At 53.3% G+C, this 15,867-nt stretch overlaps 6 protein-coding genes across 6 annotated transcripts; 3 read left to right on the top strand and 3 right to left on the bottom strand.

The window, feature by feature from the left end:
- Nucleotides 1-417: 417 nt before the first annotated feature.
- COCMIDRAFT_108452 (uncharacterized protein) lies at nt 418-2,416 on the bottom strand (the record flags this gene model as incomplete). The annotated part of the gene is made up of 2 exons (XM_007694717.1): nt 418-2,172; nt 2,246-2,416. 2 exons carry the CDS (start codon nt 2,414-2,416, stop codon nt 418-420), a joined length of 1,926 nt encoding a protein of 641 aa, XP_007692907.1.
- A 531-nt stretch (nt 2,417-2,947) lies between these two features.
- Nucleotides 2,948-3,982, bottom strand: COCMIDRAFT_108444 (uncharacterized protein; the record flags this gene model as incomplete). The annotated part of the gene is made up of 2 exons (XM_007694716.1): nt 2,948-3,401; nt 3,456-3,982. Coding segments are annotated over 2 exons (981 nt in total), but the record flags the coding sequence as incomplete, so codon positions are not given.
- Nucleotides 3,983-4,575: 593 nt separating this feature from the next.
- On the top strand, nt 4,576-7,920 carry COCMIDRAFT_108458 (uncharacterized protein; the record flags this gene model as incomplete). The annotated part of the gene is made up of 3 exons (XM_007694715.1): nt 4,576-6,111; nt 6,159-7,279; nt 7,332-7,920. The coding sequence occupies 3 exons, from the start codon at nt 4,576-4,578 to the stop codon at nt 7,918-7,920; spliced, it is 3,246 nt and encodes a 1,081-aa protein (XP_007692905.1).
- A 501-nt stretch (nt 7,921-8,421) lies between these two features.
- Nucleotides 8,422-9,171, bottom strand: COCMIDRAFT_108454 (uncharacterized protein; the record flags this gene model as incomplete). The annotated part of the gene is made up of 1 exon (XM_007694714.1): nt 8,422-9,171. One exon carries the CDS (start codon nt 9,169-9,171, stop codon nt 8,422-8,424), a length of 750 nt encoding a protein of 249 aa, XP_007692904.1.
- Nucleotides 9,172-9,791: 620 nt separating this feature from the next.
- On the top strand, nt 9,792-12,106 carry COCMIDRAFT_41115 (uncharacterized protein; the record flags this gene model as incomplete). The annotated part of the gene is made up of 5 exons (XM_007694713.1): nt 9,792-10,058; nt 10,118-11,214; nt 11,262-11,515; nt 11,594-12,022; nt 12,087-12,106. 5 exons carry the CDS (start codon nt 9,792-9,794, stop codon nt 12,104-12,106), a joined length of 2,067 nt encoding a protein of 688 aa, XP_007692903.1.
- A 1,425-nt stretch (nt 12,107-13,531) lies between these two features.
- On the top strand, nt 13,532-15,148 carry COCMIDRAFT_108449 (uncharacterized protein; the record flags this gene model as incomplete). The annotated part of the gene is made up of 2 exons (XM_007694712.1): nt 13,532-13,605; nt 13,765-15,148. 2 exons carry the CDS (start codon nt 13,532-13,534, stop codon nt 15,146-15,148), a joined length of 1,458 nt encoding a protein of 485 aa, XP_007692902.1.
- Between the last annotated feature and the right edge of the window lie 719 nt (nt 15,149-15,867).

The raw sequence follows: 15,867 nt of genomic DNA, 5'->3' as shown, positions 1-15,867 counted from the left end.
GCCTTTTTGTTCTTCTAGTGTCTGAGCGTATAGAGTTGCATGGTGAGAAGAATATATTCGCAATCTCCACAACCAATATGGAAGCAATCTCATTTGCAACGTTCGCCTGACTCGAGCTTCTTGCATCAAATGTGTGTGCATGTCTTCTTGTGATTAAAGCTTGATTTTCATCTATATGCAAAATCTCTTAGAAGCTCATTCAAGGAACCCCAATCCTCGCCCGTTTGGTCTGTTTGGTTGAAGAACTCGGCATAGCAGGGACTGCCGTGATCGTCGAGTTCGCCCCAAGGCGCCGGGATGGATTCCCTGAATTCGGGTTGCACCATCGACTCGCTGTCGTCTCGCCCAGATGCATTTCCTTCGTTTACCTGAGCACTAGTAGTGGTGGTAATGCTGTCCGTACTAGTATTCTCTGCTTCAAAATTCAAATTCGCCACGAAAACGCTCGACATCCATGCCGGGGCCCACGATGTCTGACAAGTCTCTTCGTCCCATTTGACCAAAGACTCTCCGGAGGGTATCGTACAGGTTTGTGCTTTGGTTCTGATGAATCATGTTGTCTAGTTGACTCTCTGATACGCCGTCGCCGACAACTTCCCTCGCCTTCTCTTTGCCTTCTCGCTCTACGACCTTGTGCATGGCCAGGGCACCGAGCAAGTGTTGTGCTGCCTCGGTGTAGCAGCCAATATTGATGCACGAGACACCAAGGTTATAGCGGGCACGGACGAAGTTTGGACGGAGGGCGAGGGCACGTGAGTAAGCATCGATGGCTTCTTCGCTCCGGCCCGAGTTTGCGAGGGTGGCGCCGAGGCGGTTCCAGAGGAGGTGGACTTGTGATGATGAGTTTGAGACGCCGGATTCGGTGGAGGCAAGGGCGGCGCCGAAACAGTCGACGGCTTTGTCGTATTCTTCTACGCCGTAGAATAACACACCCAAGCCGACTTGTACGTCGGGATCCATTTGCTCACCAGACGGCGATAGTTGTGCGGCTTGAATGTAAAGATTGGTAACCTTCTCGTGGAGTAGATGGCGGTCTGTGAAGCCCATCTCGGCATCCGACGAGAGCGGTTCCTTGATGAGAGAGGGGTACTTGGTTGCTAACCAACGTTCTAATGTCCGATATGCTGTGCTCTCGTAGCCTTCGTTCGTGTAGGATACGGCCAGACCCATGAGAGCTTCCAGGTTTGAAGGGTCTTGCTTCAATGCATGTTCCAACGCACGGATGGCGGGTGTTTCTTTCTCGTTTTGCGCCTGAGCCTCACCCAACCTCACCCAAGCCGCGATGTGGTTTGGATCCTTTTGTACTGCTGCTTCGAATGCGAGGGCGGCCAATGATAAGTTTCCACCTTCTTCCATGATTTTTACACCCTCCTCAAACGGATTTGTGACGTTCTTGAAGAGGTTCTCCTGCTCAAACAGATAGTCGCCCATGGACGGATCGCGGACCGGATGTGTGTTGAGACCATCGAAACCCTCCCACTGATCGAGATCGCCCATGTGTCCTTCGACAAATCTCTCCTCGTTGGCAAGTTGCCTAGCGTATTCAGTCTCAGCTTGGATTCCCTTCCAGACGGATTCGAAATCGTCGAAGTCAACGGCGTCTTTCTCTACTGACCTGTCCATTTCGTTCAGCTCAGCCTCCATAGCCTTGTTGGCTTCCGCGTCGAGCGCGTCCAGGTTCTGTTGGTCGGTCTGTTCCAACTGCGCAAACTGTGCCTCCCAGTCATGGTCGTCGAGCTCAACCATACGTCCTTTGCCCTTTCCTGAGTCCTGTACGGGCTGCTGGAAGTTTTGTGGTGCATATGGCTGTTGCATCATGCCCATGCCCATACCCATACCACCCATGCCCATGCCCATGCCCATGCCGTACATGGGCTGCTGGTACGCCGACATAGAAGGCTGTGATGCGGTTGTAGGGCTCGCGGTCCGGGCGGCAGGGTTCATTTGCTGGAACTTTGCGAATTCGGCAGGGTTGAAGCCCGCTGGTCTCTCTTGCATGGCTGGGCCCATTTGGGGAGCCTGCATGCCCGGATCGAACTCGGCTGCCCATGCTGGCGATCCGCTATGCTGGGCTCGCTCCAATTCTCTACGCATCTGCTCCATGGCAAAGGGTGACGCGGCCCCGGGCCCTTGTGGGAGCTGTACGTTCTGATTCATGAACTCGTTCATCATCTGCCGGCCCTCGGGTTAGTCATGGCACATTTTCTCTACACTACATTGTTTGCATGCGCTGTTGCTGACTTACACCATCGGAAGGACCGCCCATCTGCTGACTTCGCATGCCCTCCTGCATACCACCTGGCCCGCGCCCGACCAGGCGGTCGCGTTGTAGAGACTTGTCATCTTGTACATGCTTGGTGAACTGGCTGAGCGGGTTGGCCCCCGTGGAGCACTCGGCACCGCCGAGGAAGGACATGACTAGATGTGCGATGAGTGGATAATGTCAATGAGCTGGCTACGGTGCGACGAAGAAGGAGTGGTGAACGGAGAGACAAGTAAGGACACTGGAGGTGAGTAAGGCGGAATCCGCGCGTCGAGTAATTGATCAGCAGCAGATGCCGGGCGGAGATGGTACGCGGGGCAAGCCGAGGTCGCAGCCGGTCGCGCTTGCCGAATCCTGGCCCACACTTCGCCGCCACCCTGCATGCATTGGCTTGACGTCGATGCATCGATCAAACTCTTATTAGAAACCATCAAAGACACATAGATTTTCACACTATATGAAGTACAAATGAAGAGAGGAATGGCAATGCCGGAAACTCTCCACTATGAAACAAGCAACTTGTATATCAACATGGGGCATAACTGACCACACACGTGTCCCAGTCTTACATATCGTACAGAGAGGCCCACTCCCTTGCAGTCGTCATTCGTCTATCCTCCAAATGAGAGGAAGCCCCTTCCTGATTTGTTTTACAATCCATCTCGTACCGTCACCTGCTTCTCATCATTCCTGGAACGAATCCTGGCGCTTCCCACCCTCACGCTGTGTATGTGTGTTGGATTTGCTGAAATCGACGCGGAGTTGTCTGCCATAAATGACCTTCTCCTTGAGAACTTCTCTGGCACGGGTGGCGCTGGCCACGTCGATGAAGTCTGCATGAGCAAAGCCTCGCGGTTGGCCGGTTCTCCTGTCAATGGCAACACGTACATCCAAGACGTTGCGAATGTCGCGGAAGAGGTCGTTGAGGTCCTTGTCTGACATCTCAAACGACATGTTGCCGATGAAGAGCGTCCTGGTTGGAGGGCTGGGCTCATTGCCATTAGGGCCGCGCCCCTTTGCCTGATACTTGGGAGTGTGGAACTGAACGACAAGGTTGCGGCCTTCAAACACCTGCATGTCGAGGTTGTCAATAGCAGCCTGCGCATCACTAACGTTCTTGTATTCGACGTAGGCGAAACTAAATAGACGGCGTCAGTCAATATTGGGCCATTTGGGGGTGGAAGAATATTACCCTCTGCTTAGACCCCGGTTATCGTAGACGATCTTGATGCTCTCAATATCGCCAAAGCGAGAGAAGACACGCTTCAGCTGATCTGGCGTAACTTCGTAGTAGAGGTTACCAATGTAAAGCACATTGTGGGGTTCAATATTCTTGTCTGGTCGTTCCCTCCTGGCCCGCGGGCTGGTTTGGCTAGATTTGGTGGCGGCAGCCTCGAGCGCATCTGCGCCGACAGTGGCAGACTTGTCGGTGGGCTCTGCCTGCGCCTCTTGTTGTGCGGGCGTCAAGTTATCCTCAACAGGCGCCTCCGCTGCTGTCTGGGCAAAGTTCTCGGAGGCTTCTGCGGCAGCAGCCTCAGCCGAGTCGGTTTTTGACACCTCATCGCTAGCAAATCTCCGTTGAAAAGAGGCAATTGACCACTGTTGCTGCCTTGGACGGAACACCGAGGGTGTGAGAGTAGTAATGGAGCGCGGCTGTACCAGGTACGCCTTGGAGGGCGAGGCACTGATGGCGCGGACGGCAGCACGGCGGAGGAGAAACCTTCATGGCTGGTAAGTATACATGGCCAATGTGCGGTATGGGTAAGTCTTACATGGTGGCGATTGGACAGAGGCTGGCGATAGTCACTCAAAATTCCAGAGGACGACATGCGGGAAATTTTTGGACATGCATGGTAGTCCCGCGCTAGACGTCGCTCACGTGACGCAGCGTCGATCCTAGCCAGGGCGGGCGACAGACATGGTATGGTCGAATTCCCCCCCGCCGACAACATTGCAAGCCGAGGGTGAGGGGCCTAGCGAATTAGTCCATACGCAGTATTTATGTGCACACGGCCGTGGTAGACCTGTCCGAGTGCGATCGTACCTGCGTGCAGCCTCCATGTCTTTTTGCTCAGTCCTTCTCGCCATGCCGCTAGGAGCAGGCGTGACATGCAGTGGTCATCGAGTCCATATTTGACATAACGGCACGGGGCAAGGCGACTGGTCGGCGGGGTCCGATGCGCGTTGCTTGTGTGTGTGAGTCTTGTTCGCAGTTCTGCATCCACCCCGGCATTCACAACTCCCACCCTTCAATGCCACCATGCTGAAAGGTAGCTCTCGCTGACACTTCCATCTCGCACCCAACCATACTGATGTGTCCTGCAGGAGCATTCTCTGCCGACGCAGATGCGTCACCAGACTTTGGCCCTGCCCACGACGATCATATAATTTCGTCAGAGGAGGACGAGCTCGATCTAGATGACTCGGACACAGAGGCTGGTGGCAGCGGGCGTACAAAAACCAATTATGGTGCGACTTCAGCATCGCAGCGAGGTGCCGGCCCAAGCATTGAAGACGACGATGACGGCATACTCCCCCGCGACAAACAGCGTCGCACTGCCTTCTACGACTACACTGCTGAGAAGCAAATGAGCCATACCGAAGCCAAGCAGTTCTACCAGAGGCACCAGCTCGAGACACAGCACGGCGGCCCCCAAGCAGACATGCACAGCCCCGCCATGCGCGCAAAGACATTCCCCGTCAATTTTGGTGGCACTGACGGTGTCGACTTTCTCAGCAGGGCCGAGAGTACTCGCTCGCGGAAGAGCAATGTCAGCCATGCCAACCATGTCCAACGGCCATACATACCCATCGGCTCGTCACACGCAGAGCAATCGCATGAACCTCGTCGGCACATGACCCAGCAAGTCCCTGACCCCATAGGTGCCCACGACGAGACCGACCATTTTCTCCAGGCTGATCAACAGGCCCGATCGCATGGCCAACACCCTAACCTTCCCCATGAACATAAGCCTCTTCTGGCTGAACAAGGGATCCACGGTGCGGGTGCAGGCATAGGCGTTGGAACAGGGGCAGGAGGATTCGCAATGTCTGATTCCAGCATCACTGCTGAGCTCAGCTCCATCTACGCAAACATTCAAAAAGTGCTCGATCTGCGCCACAAGTACATCCGCTTGTCTTTGCAACGTTCCTTCGACAATCCCAAAGATGACCCAGCTTGGCGCATTTACCCGTCTCCTCCAGAACCTGTCTGGAATGACACCTCCAAAGAGCGTCGCAATGCAGCTAGTAGCATGCAAAACAGCGGTATTCTAGAGCCGAACGAGATGCCTAAGCCACCTCGTAAAATGGGTACCAACATCGGCGAAGATTTCCACTTGGAGGAGTGCCTCCCCGTGCCTGGTCCTGGTGAGATGTCGTTCCGGCTTGACGAGAGTGGCGTGTACCAAGTATATGAGACTGCCAAATCTGCTGAGCTTGATACACCCATCATTGCAATTCCGACGTTGCGCGAATTCTATATTGATCTCGATTCCATTCTGGAGATATCTTCAGACGGACCCAGCAAAAGTTTCGCCTTCCGCCGTCTCCAATACCTCGAAGGAAAGTTCAACCTTTACTATTTGCTCAACGAGTACCAAGAGACGGCCGATACCAAGAAGGTGCCTCACAGAGACTTTTACAATGTACGAAAGGTCGATACACACGTGCACCACTCTGCATGCATGAATCAAAAGCATCTGCTGCGCTTTATCAAGTCGAAGATGAAGAAGTCTCCTGACGAGGTAGTGCTGTACCGTGATGGCAAGCACCTCACGCTAAGGGAAGTATTTGAGTCCATCAACTTGACGGCATACGATCTGAGTATCGACACACTAGATATGCATGTAAGTAACTACTTGACGTTTTTGATACGACGATACTAACCATACAGGCCCATACCGACTCATTCCACCGCTTTGACAAGTTCAACTTGAAGTACAACCCAGTTGGCGAATCACGTTTGAGAACCATCTTCTTGAAGACAGACAACTTTGTCAAAGGCCGCTATTTGGCTGAAATCACCAAAGAAGTCATTTCCGATCTCGAGGCGAGCAAGTACCAGTTCGTAGAATGGCGCATTTCCATCTACGGCCGAGACATTGACGAGTGGGACAAGCTTGCGGCTTGGGTTGTTGACAATAAGCTCTTCTCGCCCAACGTTAGATGGTTGATTCAGGTTCCGCGCTTGTTTGATGTGTACAAGGCTACTGGTCTAATGGATAACTTCCAGCAAGTTATCGTGAATGTATTCCAGCCTCTGTTTGAAGTCACCAAAGACCCTTCAAGCCACCCCAAGCTCCACATCTTCTTGCAGAGGGTCATTGGCTTTGATAGTGTTGACGACGAAAGCAAAGTCGAGCGCCGTGTGTACAAGAAATTCCCGTTCCCGAGCGAGTGGTCTACGAAGCAGAACCCGCCGTACAGCTACTGGATGTACTATCTGTTTGCCAACATGTCGTCACTTAACGTCTGGAGAAAACAGCGCGGCTTCAACACGTTCCTCCTCCGTCCACACTGTGGCGAGGCTGGTGATACCGACCATTTGGCTGCAGCAGTTCTTTGCTGCCACAGCATCAGCCACGGTCTGCTGCTTCGAAAGGTGCCTCTTCTTCAATACATTTTCTACCTTGAGCAGATTGGTGTTGCCATGTCGCCTCTCAGCAACAACGCACTCTTCCTGGCGTATGAGCGAAACCCGTTCATGAGCTACTTCAGACGAGGTCTGAACGTCTCGTTGTCAACGGATGACCCTCTCCAGTTTGCTTTTACCAAGGAGCCTCTGATCGAAGAGTACTCAGTTGCGGCGCAGATTTACAAGCTGAGTGCTGTGGATATGTGTGAGTTGGCCAAACATTCAGTCGAGCAGAGTGGTTTCGAGCATGTAGTCAAGCAAAAGTGGTTGGGTAGCAACTATCATCTCCCCGGTGTTGCGGGTAACGACATGGCAAGATCCAATGTGCCCAGCATCCGCGAAGCATTCCGACATGAGACTCTCATGGGAGAGCTAGCCATGTAAGTTTCATGCATGAAACTTTTCTCAGATATTCATACTAACACCAGCCAGGATTGATCGCTACACGCGTGCAGCCCAGGCCGGCAGCCACGACCTAACCAGCTCCAACCTGCAATCCGAGGTACCCCAAACGCCCAAATCGCTCCAAGGAGTCCCGTTCCCCGGGTCACCAACGCACGCCTCAGCTGCGGGTAGCAAACAACTCTTCTCTATGCTCCCTCCAGCCCAAGTAGCCCGCCTCAAGCCTTCAGCATCCACCGTTGACGCAACCAACTCGCAAAATCAACCCGCATCACCAACCAGCGCCCACGACGGCAGTAATGCCGAACGTCCGAACCGCAGCGCCAACATGACGGTCAACCCAAACGCCGTGCCTGCAGTCCAGCAGCCGGTAGACGGCCAGAACTCATCTGCCAGTCTAGATGAGCCAGACACGGGACTAAGACGTTCAACTAGTTCGGTCACATTGGACGGGGAACCAAAACTGTTCCCTGGTGTTGTGAGCAGTAGGAGTCGTAGGCGCAGCACGAAGAATAGCCAGGCTGAGGATGGGGAGGGGGCGAGTTCGCGATTGAGGAGGTATCCGACGGGTGAGACGGAGAGTGTCGTTGAGGAGAAGGATACAGATGATGAGGAGTGAAAAAGGAAGGAATTCATGATGTTGGCTTTGTATGACAAGTATCAATACTAGACATAAATTTATTTGTTTCGGGTTGGTTATTTTGTATACTCGTTACTATGTACTTCATATCTATACCGACGACTGCTTTATGATCCAGTCTGGGTCTTTATATATATATATGAAGATCCTCTCGTACCTCCCATGTACATGGCTATATATCCAAAAAAATGTAGGAAAATCGTTTTTTAATTATCGCATGCATCCGTACGTTGATGGGTTGAAAGCAAAAGAAAAAAAACGCCAAAGAAAAAGATGCAAACGCTCGCTGTACGGACGGAAACACAAACAAACAAAAAATTTCAAAGTAAAAGAATGCGAAAAGCGAGCGCCCCCCCCTTCCCCCCCAAAAAAGGGATCAGATGAGCAAAAAAATGAATGGAAAGAAATGGAGGCTAAAAAGAAGAAAACAAAAAAGTTCAAATTCGCGAAATTTTCCAAAAAAAATAAAAATCCCATGCTTCAAGAATTGATGGTCCTTGAGTAGCAATCCAAACACCAGGCATCCCCCTCTTCCCCAACCTCCACTATACACTTTTTACAAATGGCCTTTGCACAGCCCACACACTGCCTTGCGCAGATAAAGCACGTCCGTCCCTCACACCTCCTGCAGTCGAGATAATTTTCCAGATCCTTCTTTCGTGTCGGCGCTTTTTGGCACGCATGGCACGAGCGCAGGTCGGAGACCGCATGGTGATGTGCCGGTGTCCCACAGGTAGTAGTAGTAGTAGTAGTAGTAGTAGTAGTAGTAGTAGTAGTAGTAGGAGATTGAACGTCGAGATCGATATCCATGAGGTGCGAGGTTGATTTTACGAGGGAGGCTTTTGGACTGAAGCGTTTGAGTTGTTTGACGGGGCGGCGGTCGGACGGGAAGTCGTGGGCTTTTGAGGGGAGGAAGGCATAGGAGAGGGTGTTGTTGTTGGAGTCGAATGGCGGGGTATTGGGGTGGTGGAGGCGGGTGGTGTCGCGGCTTAGGGAGGAGCGGTGGTGACGTGGGATGGTCTTTGGGGAGATGTCGGTGCCAGATGTGTGAAGTGAGGTACACGGGCGTTCGTATAGTTGTGGTTTGTCGTCGCCTGCTTGTCGCTTTCTCTTGCCAAGACCGGCGGCGGGCTGGTCGGGGGCCATGGTATGCCAATTGTGAGATGTATTGTCTTGTTGCCAATCACGTGCGGTGCTGGGGCCGAAGAGGTCGGAGGTAATGTATACCATGATGGCGATTGTGGCGGTTGTTGTTGTGGTGGTGGTGGTTGTGAGGTGAAGGAGTACTGGTGGTCTTGAAGGCGAAAAGAGGTGGAACGTGCGATGATGCGACCAAGGGACACTGGTACCAGTACAGCACTACACGTGTCGGGCAAGGCAGCGGCTGCAGACAGGGTGTGAAATGTGGGTCGCAAGGAGGAAGAGAGCAACTGATGGTTGGGCCCAACGTTGTTGAATACGAAGTCGACGACGGCAACAGCGACGAGAGAGGACGGACGGGCTGTTGTCGGGCCTAGAAACAAGGCACATGCTCGGCGTACCTGACTAGCGGCCGAATCAGGCATCCGACAGGGGACCGGCTGACTTGACCCCCACGACGCGCTTCACGTGCTGCCAAGTCTCTCCCTTCACGCTCCTCTCGACACGCGACGGGCGACGGCAACGAGAACAGCGACGACAGCAGTACTTGCGCACAACCAGCGCCTGTACATATCCCCGGCCCTGGCACTCTTGCGTCTGTGTCATGTTCGCCGCTTGCGCGTGATTGGCATGACATCGCCATCCGCAGCACTACTACCACCCACATACCCCACACTGTGATACCCCCTGCACGCTGAAAGCTGGAGAAAATGGACAGCGTCAATGTCTCTGAATTGGTCGCCCGCCTCGGCGCGGAGGAGGAGTCGGTGCGCAAAATGGCCGTCTTCAAACTCCAGAATGCCATCGGCGACCCTTCATTCGCTGATGTCTTCATCTACGAAGGGGGCCTGCCCAAGCTGCGCTTCCTGGCCCTGCACTCGACTGGAAACACACTGGCCTATTGTCTCACCTCTCTGGCCCGTCTGCTCGAGCTAGACAAAGGATGGGACCATGTCACGGATGATTTAATTGCAAGAGTAAGTCAAGAGAGGAGAGAGACTGTTGTGCGTGAGTACATCTAACCAGTGCATAATAGATAGTCGACCTCGTCGTCGCACAACCGCTTGTTAACGTCAACCGAGGTGCCATGTCAGTCCTCGCCGTAATCGTTGGTCATCCCTCACACCGAAGCTCGCACACAGGCACCACAGGCTTCCAGCGCCTCAAGCCAGCCGTCGATGCCCAGCCCCAGTTCTTGTCATCCTTGGTTGAGAAAATCACATCGGCCGACCATGCGCTCTGTGCAAATTCCCTCCAGCTAATCAATGCGTTGATGCGCGATGCCATTGCAAACGATGCCGCGTTCGAATGGCCCAAGTTTATAAAGCAGCTCCAGGAGCTGGGCGTGATCAAGAGCGTGTATGGGCTCATGCAAAGCACCGCAATACAAGACCTGGCTCACCCATTGTTGGACTTTCAGACACTGACTAAGACGTTGCTGAGGAATTGGAGGGAAGAAAAGGTGGACCTGGAAAATCCCGACCATCGAAGGGCTATTAGGGGCCTACACACTGCGAGTCAACCAGACAGGTCATCGTCTGATCCAAAAGGAAGCAAGAAGCATCATCCGGAAAAATGGAGCCGGCTGGGTTTCGAGACAGAGTCACCGGCGTGGGAGTTCAACGGGACTGGATTCTTGGGGCTTATGGACATTACTGACTTTGTTTATAAAAACGAAGATGGCTTTCAGAAACTTTTACTGGAGCAGTCAGCCGAGCCAGCCGAGCAACGGTGTCCGATTGCGCGGGCAAGTCTTTCGGTCACGCAAACACTATATGAGCATTTTGAAGTGGATAAATTGGATGACGTTGAGGCTCTTCGCCATACCGACTCGCGGGCCAACTTTGACCGAGCATTCAAGCCGCTGTTGTTGCATTGGTCTAGGTTACACACGAGTGGTCTAAATGCCTTCATCCGACTGTGGAAAGCAGCAGGAGCGCAGATTGAAGACTTTGAAAAGATTGAGGAACTGATTCGCATCTTGATTGAGCAGGTGGTTGGGCAGGCACCACGAATGAAAGATGTCAAGGAGATTGAAGAGGAGCTAGCAGAGTTTGAGCTCAAGCGGCTGCGAGAATTGCAGATGGAGGTGCTGGAACTGACGTATGAAGATGCATGGGGCCATCACCTGCGGTATGCAGTTTGCCTATTGTATGCCGTGCCAAGCTAACACTCGACAGCCAAGTTCGCGACGAGCTCAATCACGAGGCGCTGCAGTTTGTCAAGGAGCAACGTATAAGATGCTTGCTTCAAGGTGCATGGTTCCCAATGGGAGCAGACTTTGGTACAAACACCGGCCCAGTAGCTGGCAACCGTGCAGTGCCTTCGTCGTGGCGCTTTGTTCGACTGTCACACAACCGGCGATACCTGCACTACGCTGACTTTAACGAAAAGACGGCGGCCGAGCCGAAATTAGATGCCCTGCAGGAAAAGAGTAAGTACTACGCGCTCCACTAGGTGCATCCCAGTGGCCGGTTTGCATTTTCGTCGTAGCTGACACAGAAATCAACAGTTGATTTGTCCATTGTCTCATCAGTAGTGAGCAATGTCTCGGCCTCGGCCCCATCGACAGCATCGTCTGACAGTACGGTGAGGACGCTGCCAGGGCATGAGCGGGCGTCGACATCGACCAAAATCACGATCCACGGGTACATGGCTCTATCCAATCATGCGCGGCAGACGTCGAGTGGGTCGGGTGCAGGACGCAAAGAAAGCGTACTGTTGCATCTGCACCCTCAAAGCCACACGCTTGCTTCCGAGTGGCTTGATGGGCTGCTGATGCTTCTCAACCAACAGCCGATTACGGCGAATACCAACAAGCTTGTAACATTTATCGGCGGTTACGGGCTCAAGATTCGGCTGCTAAACGTGCGGTACGAGGATGTAGGGCTGGACGAACCAGTGCTGCCAAGCCGCGAAGGGCTGGATGACGAGTATTACTGTAAGTGTTTTTGGTGCGGGTGTAGTTGAGGCAGGTGGACCTTGTGCTGACGCATCACGTGTAGATGATATTGCAGGAGCTTGACGAGGAGAGCGACGGGCAGTTGCCTGCAGACGAGGGGGGGGGGCGGTTTTTTTTGACAAGCAAACAAGATGGGATGTGCACGGTGGAGGTGGGTATGTATGTGGTAAGGAGTGGTTGGGGCCGGAACAGGGCGGGGTGCAGGCTGTTGGGTAGGCTAAGGACAAGTGTGCAAAGTCCACTTTATAGTGCTTGGGGGGTGGCATGGCGGGGTATGTGCCGAAGGAGGTGATTGCTTGGGGAGCTGAGGATGTTCAGACTGGCGGTTGGAGACTGGCGGTTGGAGACTGGCGGTTGGCCGATGACGCTTCTCTTGAGATACCCTTTCCTTTGTTGGATATTTGTTAGTAGTGCCGTACTTTCTCTACTGCTTGTTTTTTGCTTGTTTGACTTACTTACATTGATAGCTAAATATTGCATGGCACGGCACAAGGCGAGCATCAGCAACGGGGTTAGTGCAGGCAATGAATCAGGCGGCGGCCAGACGAGTGAGTGGGTTGTGCTGCTTTGTTTTGGGCCATGTTGCACATGCACAGCGCATGGCCGGGACGTTGCACGGGACGTGCTTGAGCGCAGTTGTGCTCTCACTCTGGGGCGGTCAGCAGGCAATATTCCAGAAGCAAATACGCGTGCTCTCGACGTCCATCACACGGGAGCCATGGACAAGAGCTAGCTGGTGCGCGATCCCATGGACCGGGTATAGGAGCGGCCATGCGGTGTGTCGCACGCTAGGAGCGCCGCAAGACCCGCTGGCGGTCGGAGGGTGGAGACGGCGGCTCTGAAACAGCGAAGGCCAATGGTGGAGAGCAGAGAGTTGCAGACGCTCATGGCTGTGGATTGACTCTCGGAGGAACCACTGCCACTACGGCTCTACCAAGGTCCGTCCGTGTCTGTGGGTTTGGTGGACAGGACAGGACAGGACAGGAGGCTGCTGCACCGCTGCACCGCTGCACCGCTGCCTTAGCTGCACATGTGGCATCCCGTCACCCAATATGCTCCCGTCCACCCGGTGCATCTGTCGTAACCACGCTGCCTCACTAGACCTCTGTCTGCTGCTCTGGCCTGCTCAGCCTCCAGCTGCTACCCTCTTGCACTCCATATAGTTCCTTTCTTTTTCTTCAACATCACCAGCCTGGCCCTTGTTTCCACCTCGGATAGCCCTGCCGGCCCGCCATTGAATGCCCACCATACGTGCATACATACATACATACATACATACATACACACAGACGGGCAATACTTACATAGTACTTTTGCACACCACCCTTCACAGTCGGCACATTTGCCTCCCCGTGCCCAGGGCGGCCTCGGAGCATCCCTTCGTCCTGCCATCCACAAACACCACAACCCCCTGGTTGAGTGCCTCTTGTCACTGGCTTCAAACCGACGACAACGCCATCACCCATTTCGACGATTCGAGCCGACGCCATGAGGAGCAAACCCAGAAGCACTACTCTTCCTCTCCCACAGGCGGAGTTCGAGGCGCTGCCCGATTCGGTCCAGTAAGTGCAACTAACCGCTTGTCATTGGCCCGCCAGTGTGATAGGGGCGCATATATCACGTGCAGATACCGATATCCACCCCCCACCATCAATGGCTGTACCTTGCAGTAGCATGAGGGACACCCATGAGAATGTCGTCGCTAATTAGTCCCCTTCCAGGAGAAAGTACTTTTCGTCCCTGGAGCGTCTGCAGATCCAACGGCAGGCCTTGGACGAGCCTACATCAGGCCGCTCTTCCCAAGCCAGTTCCTCCAGACTCCACCGGCCCACGTTATCACTAGGTGCCGTACGCCGCAGACGCAGACTCGAAAAGCCTGTGCTCGAACACGACATCTCGCTCGCTGACGTTGAGTTTTTCTTCTCTCTACCCGAAAAAGTCCGCAAACAGCTGTTTTCGCGCGACGAACAGTTGCTTCTTCAAGGCTGGCGTGAACATTCCTTCACTGCCGACGACACAGACTACGAGTGGGCACAACAACGCTTCGACGACTTCCACTTTGACTTTTCACAGCCGTCCGGTCAATACACTGCCGAGCGCGGACGTCCCTTAAGACCACGTTCAGTATCGTCAGCAGAAAGCCCACTGAGCGGACCGAGCGGCCTCTTTGCGGCCTTGGAAAACGACCCGCATCACTCCACTACTCCTTCATACCTCGACACCATGGCCACCTCTACTCCTGTATTCACCTCCAAGGAAATCCCCGCCCGCTACATGAGAAGAACAATGTCCCTCACCACTTATCCTGTCCGTGGTGGTTCCTCCTCCTCTCCCTTTGGGCCTCCGTTCCTTGGTGGTATCAACACTCGCCCCCACCAACGCTCACAATCCTCTTCTCTCACCGGCCGCACGCCAGTCCACACACCTGTTTCTCCTGTATTCGACCCTGAGGCCACTCACTACCAGGACCCAGAGGCGAGGAAGAAGCTACGCATGTACCTTGCTTCTCCTCAAAAGTTTGACGAAGCCATAGAATTCGGCTTCCCATCATCAACAAGACCCGACACTGCTGCACCTACACCGCACTACCACCTGCCACAAATCGACACTCATGCTTGCAAGTTCAGTCGGGACATGCAAACATTTCTCAGAGACGGGCAATTGTCCTTCTTCGAGGACGAACGTCATGATAACGAAGACTTAGAATCAGATGCCGACTCTGTCGCCGACATGGAATCGCCAGCTACACCCTCAAGTACTGGCGTGTCTTTTCGTATACATTCTCGCCAAACATCACACCGGAACATGTCCCTAGATTCGCCAATGCCATCGCCTGTATACTCAACACACGCCCAACTAAACCGGGAGATGACTCTGCGCATGACATTGACCCGCCCGGATCTCCGTGCAGACGAAGACCAGCTCTATGGCTGGCAAGGCGCCTCATCCAGCCCCAAGCCCCCAAAAGACGATCCTTTGGCGCTAGAGGATCTTGTCTTCAGCGACGATATGACTGGCACCAAAGGCGCCTTCTATGTTAAGCCCAAGCCACGCGGAAACCTAGTCAGCCGCCTGCTGAAGCGCGCCAGTTTGAAGTCTCGATGAACTACATCCGCTAGTCACTCGAAAGCGGGTCACCCTTATGGGCCTCGTGCCTTCTTTTTTTTCTGGTTTATTTTTAAAAACCTGTTGCTATTTTCTTAGTTCTAATTTCACCAACAGGTCTGCTGCGTTTGAGCGGGCGTTTTTGTTGTTTCTCTTTTTTTGTTCGATACACTGGTTTGGGCGCCAGAATTTGTACGATATGCTACGATGCACGATACGATTCAGATGCATGAACGAGGTGTTTTCCCTTCAACCCACCCCACGCCAGGTTCGTTCCTGTGCAATTCAGCTAGTCAAGTTGATCGAAGAATGATTTGCGGCAGCCATTGAGATCGGCAGGTCAGTGTAAGGATTATTACACTGAGCCTGACTCTTCCTCCGTCCTTTTTTTTTCCACCAAAAAGCGTCTTCATTGTATTTGTCACTTTGTTTTTCGCCCTTATTTGAGCGTATCTATTGGCAATAAAGCTACCTTTGCAGAACAGACCAGGTTATCTCACCTGTTCGACTACACTCTACCTCTCTCTCCCTTCTTTTTCCAAATACTGATTTTCCCCTTCTTGTTCTCACATGACTAGCAGTCAGTCATCCCTTCACGGATCATTGCGATGCCGTTCGGAAGAGAGAGAGAACGAAACTAAAGGGGTATACCGGCACACGGAACCCCCCCCCCCCCCTTGGCCCCAGGATTTTGTGTTTCGAGCTAAAGTACGGCAAAA

This window comes from Bipolaris oryzae (assembly GCF_000523455.1).
Source record: "Bipolaris oryzae ATCC 44560 unplaced genomic scaffold scaffold_236, whole genome shotgun sequence".
Classification (NCBI taxonomy): domain Eukaryota; kingdom Fungi; phylum Ascomycota; class Dothideomycetes; order Pleosporales; family Pleosporaceae; genus Bipolaris; species Bipolaris oryzae.
The sequence above is the reverse complement of the archived record's forward strand: the minus strand, read 5'-3'. Positions and strand labels throughout refer to the sequence as shown.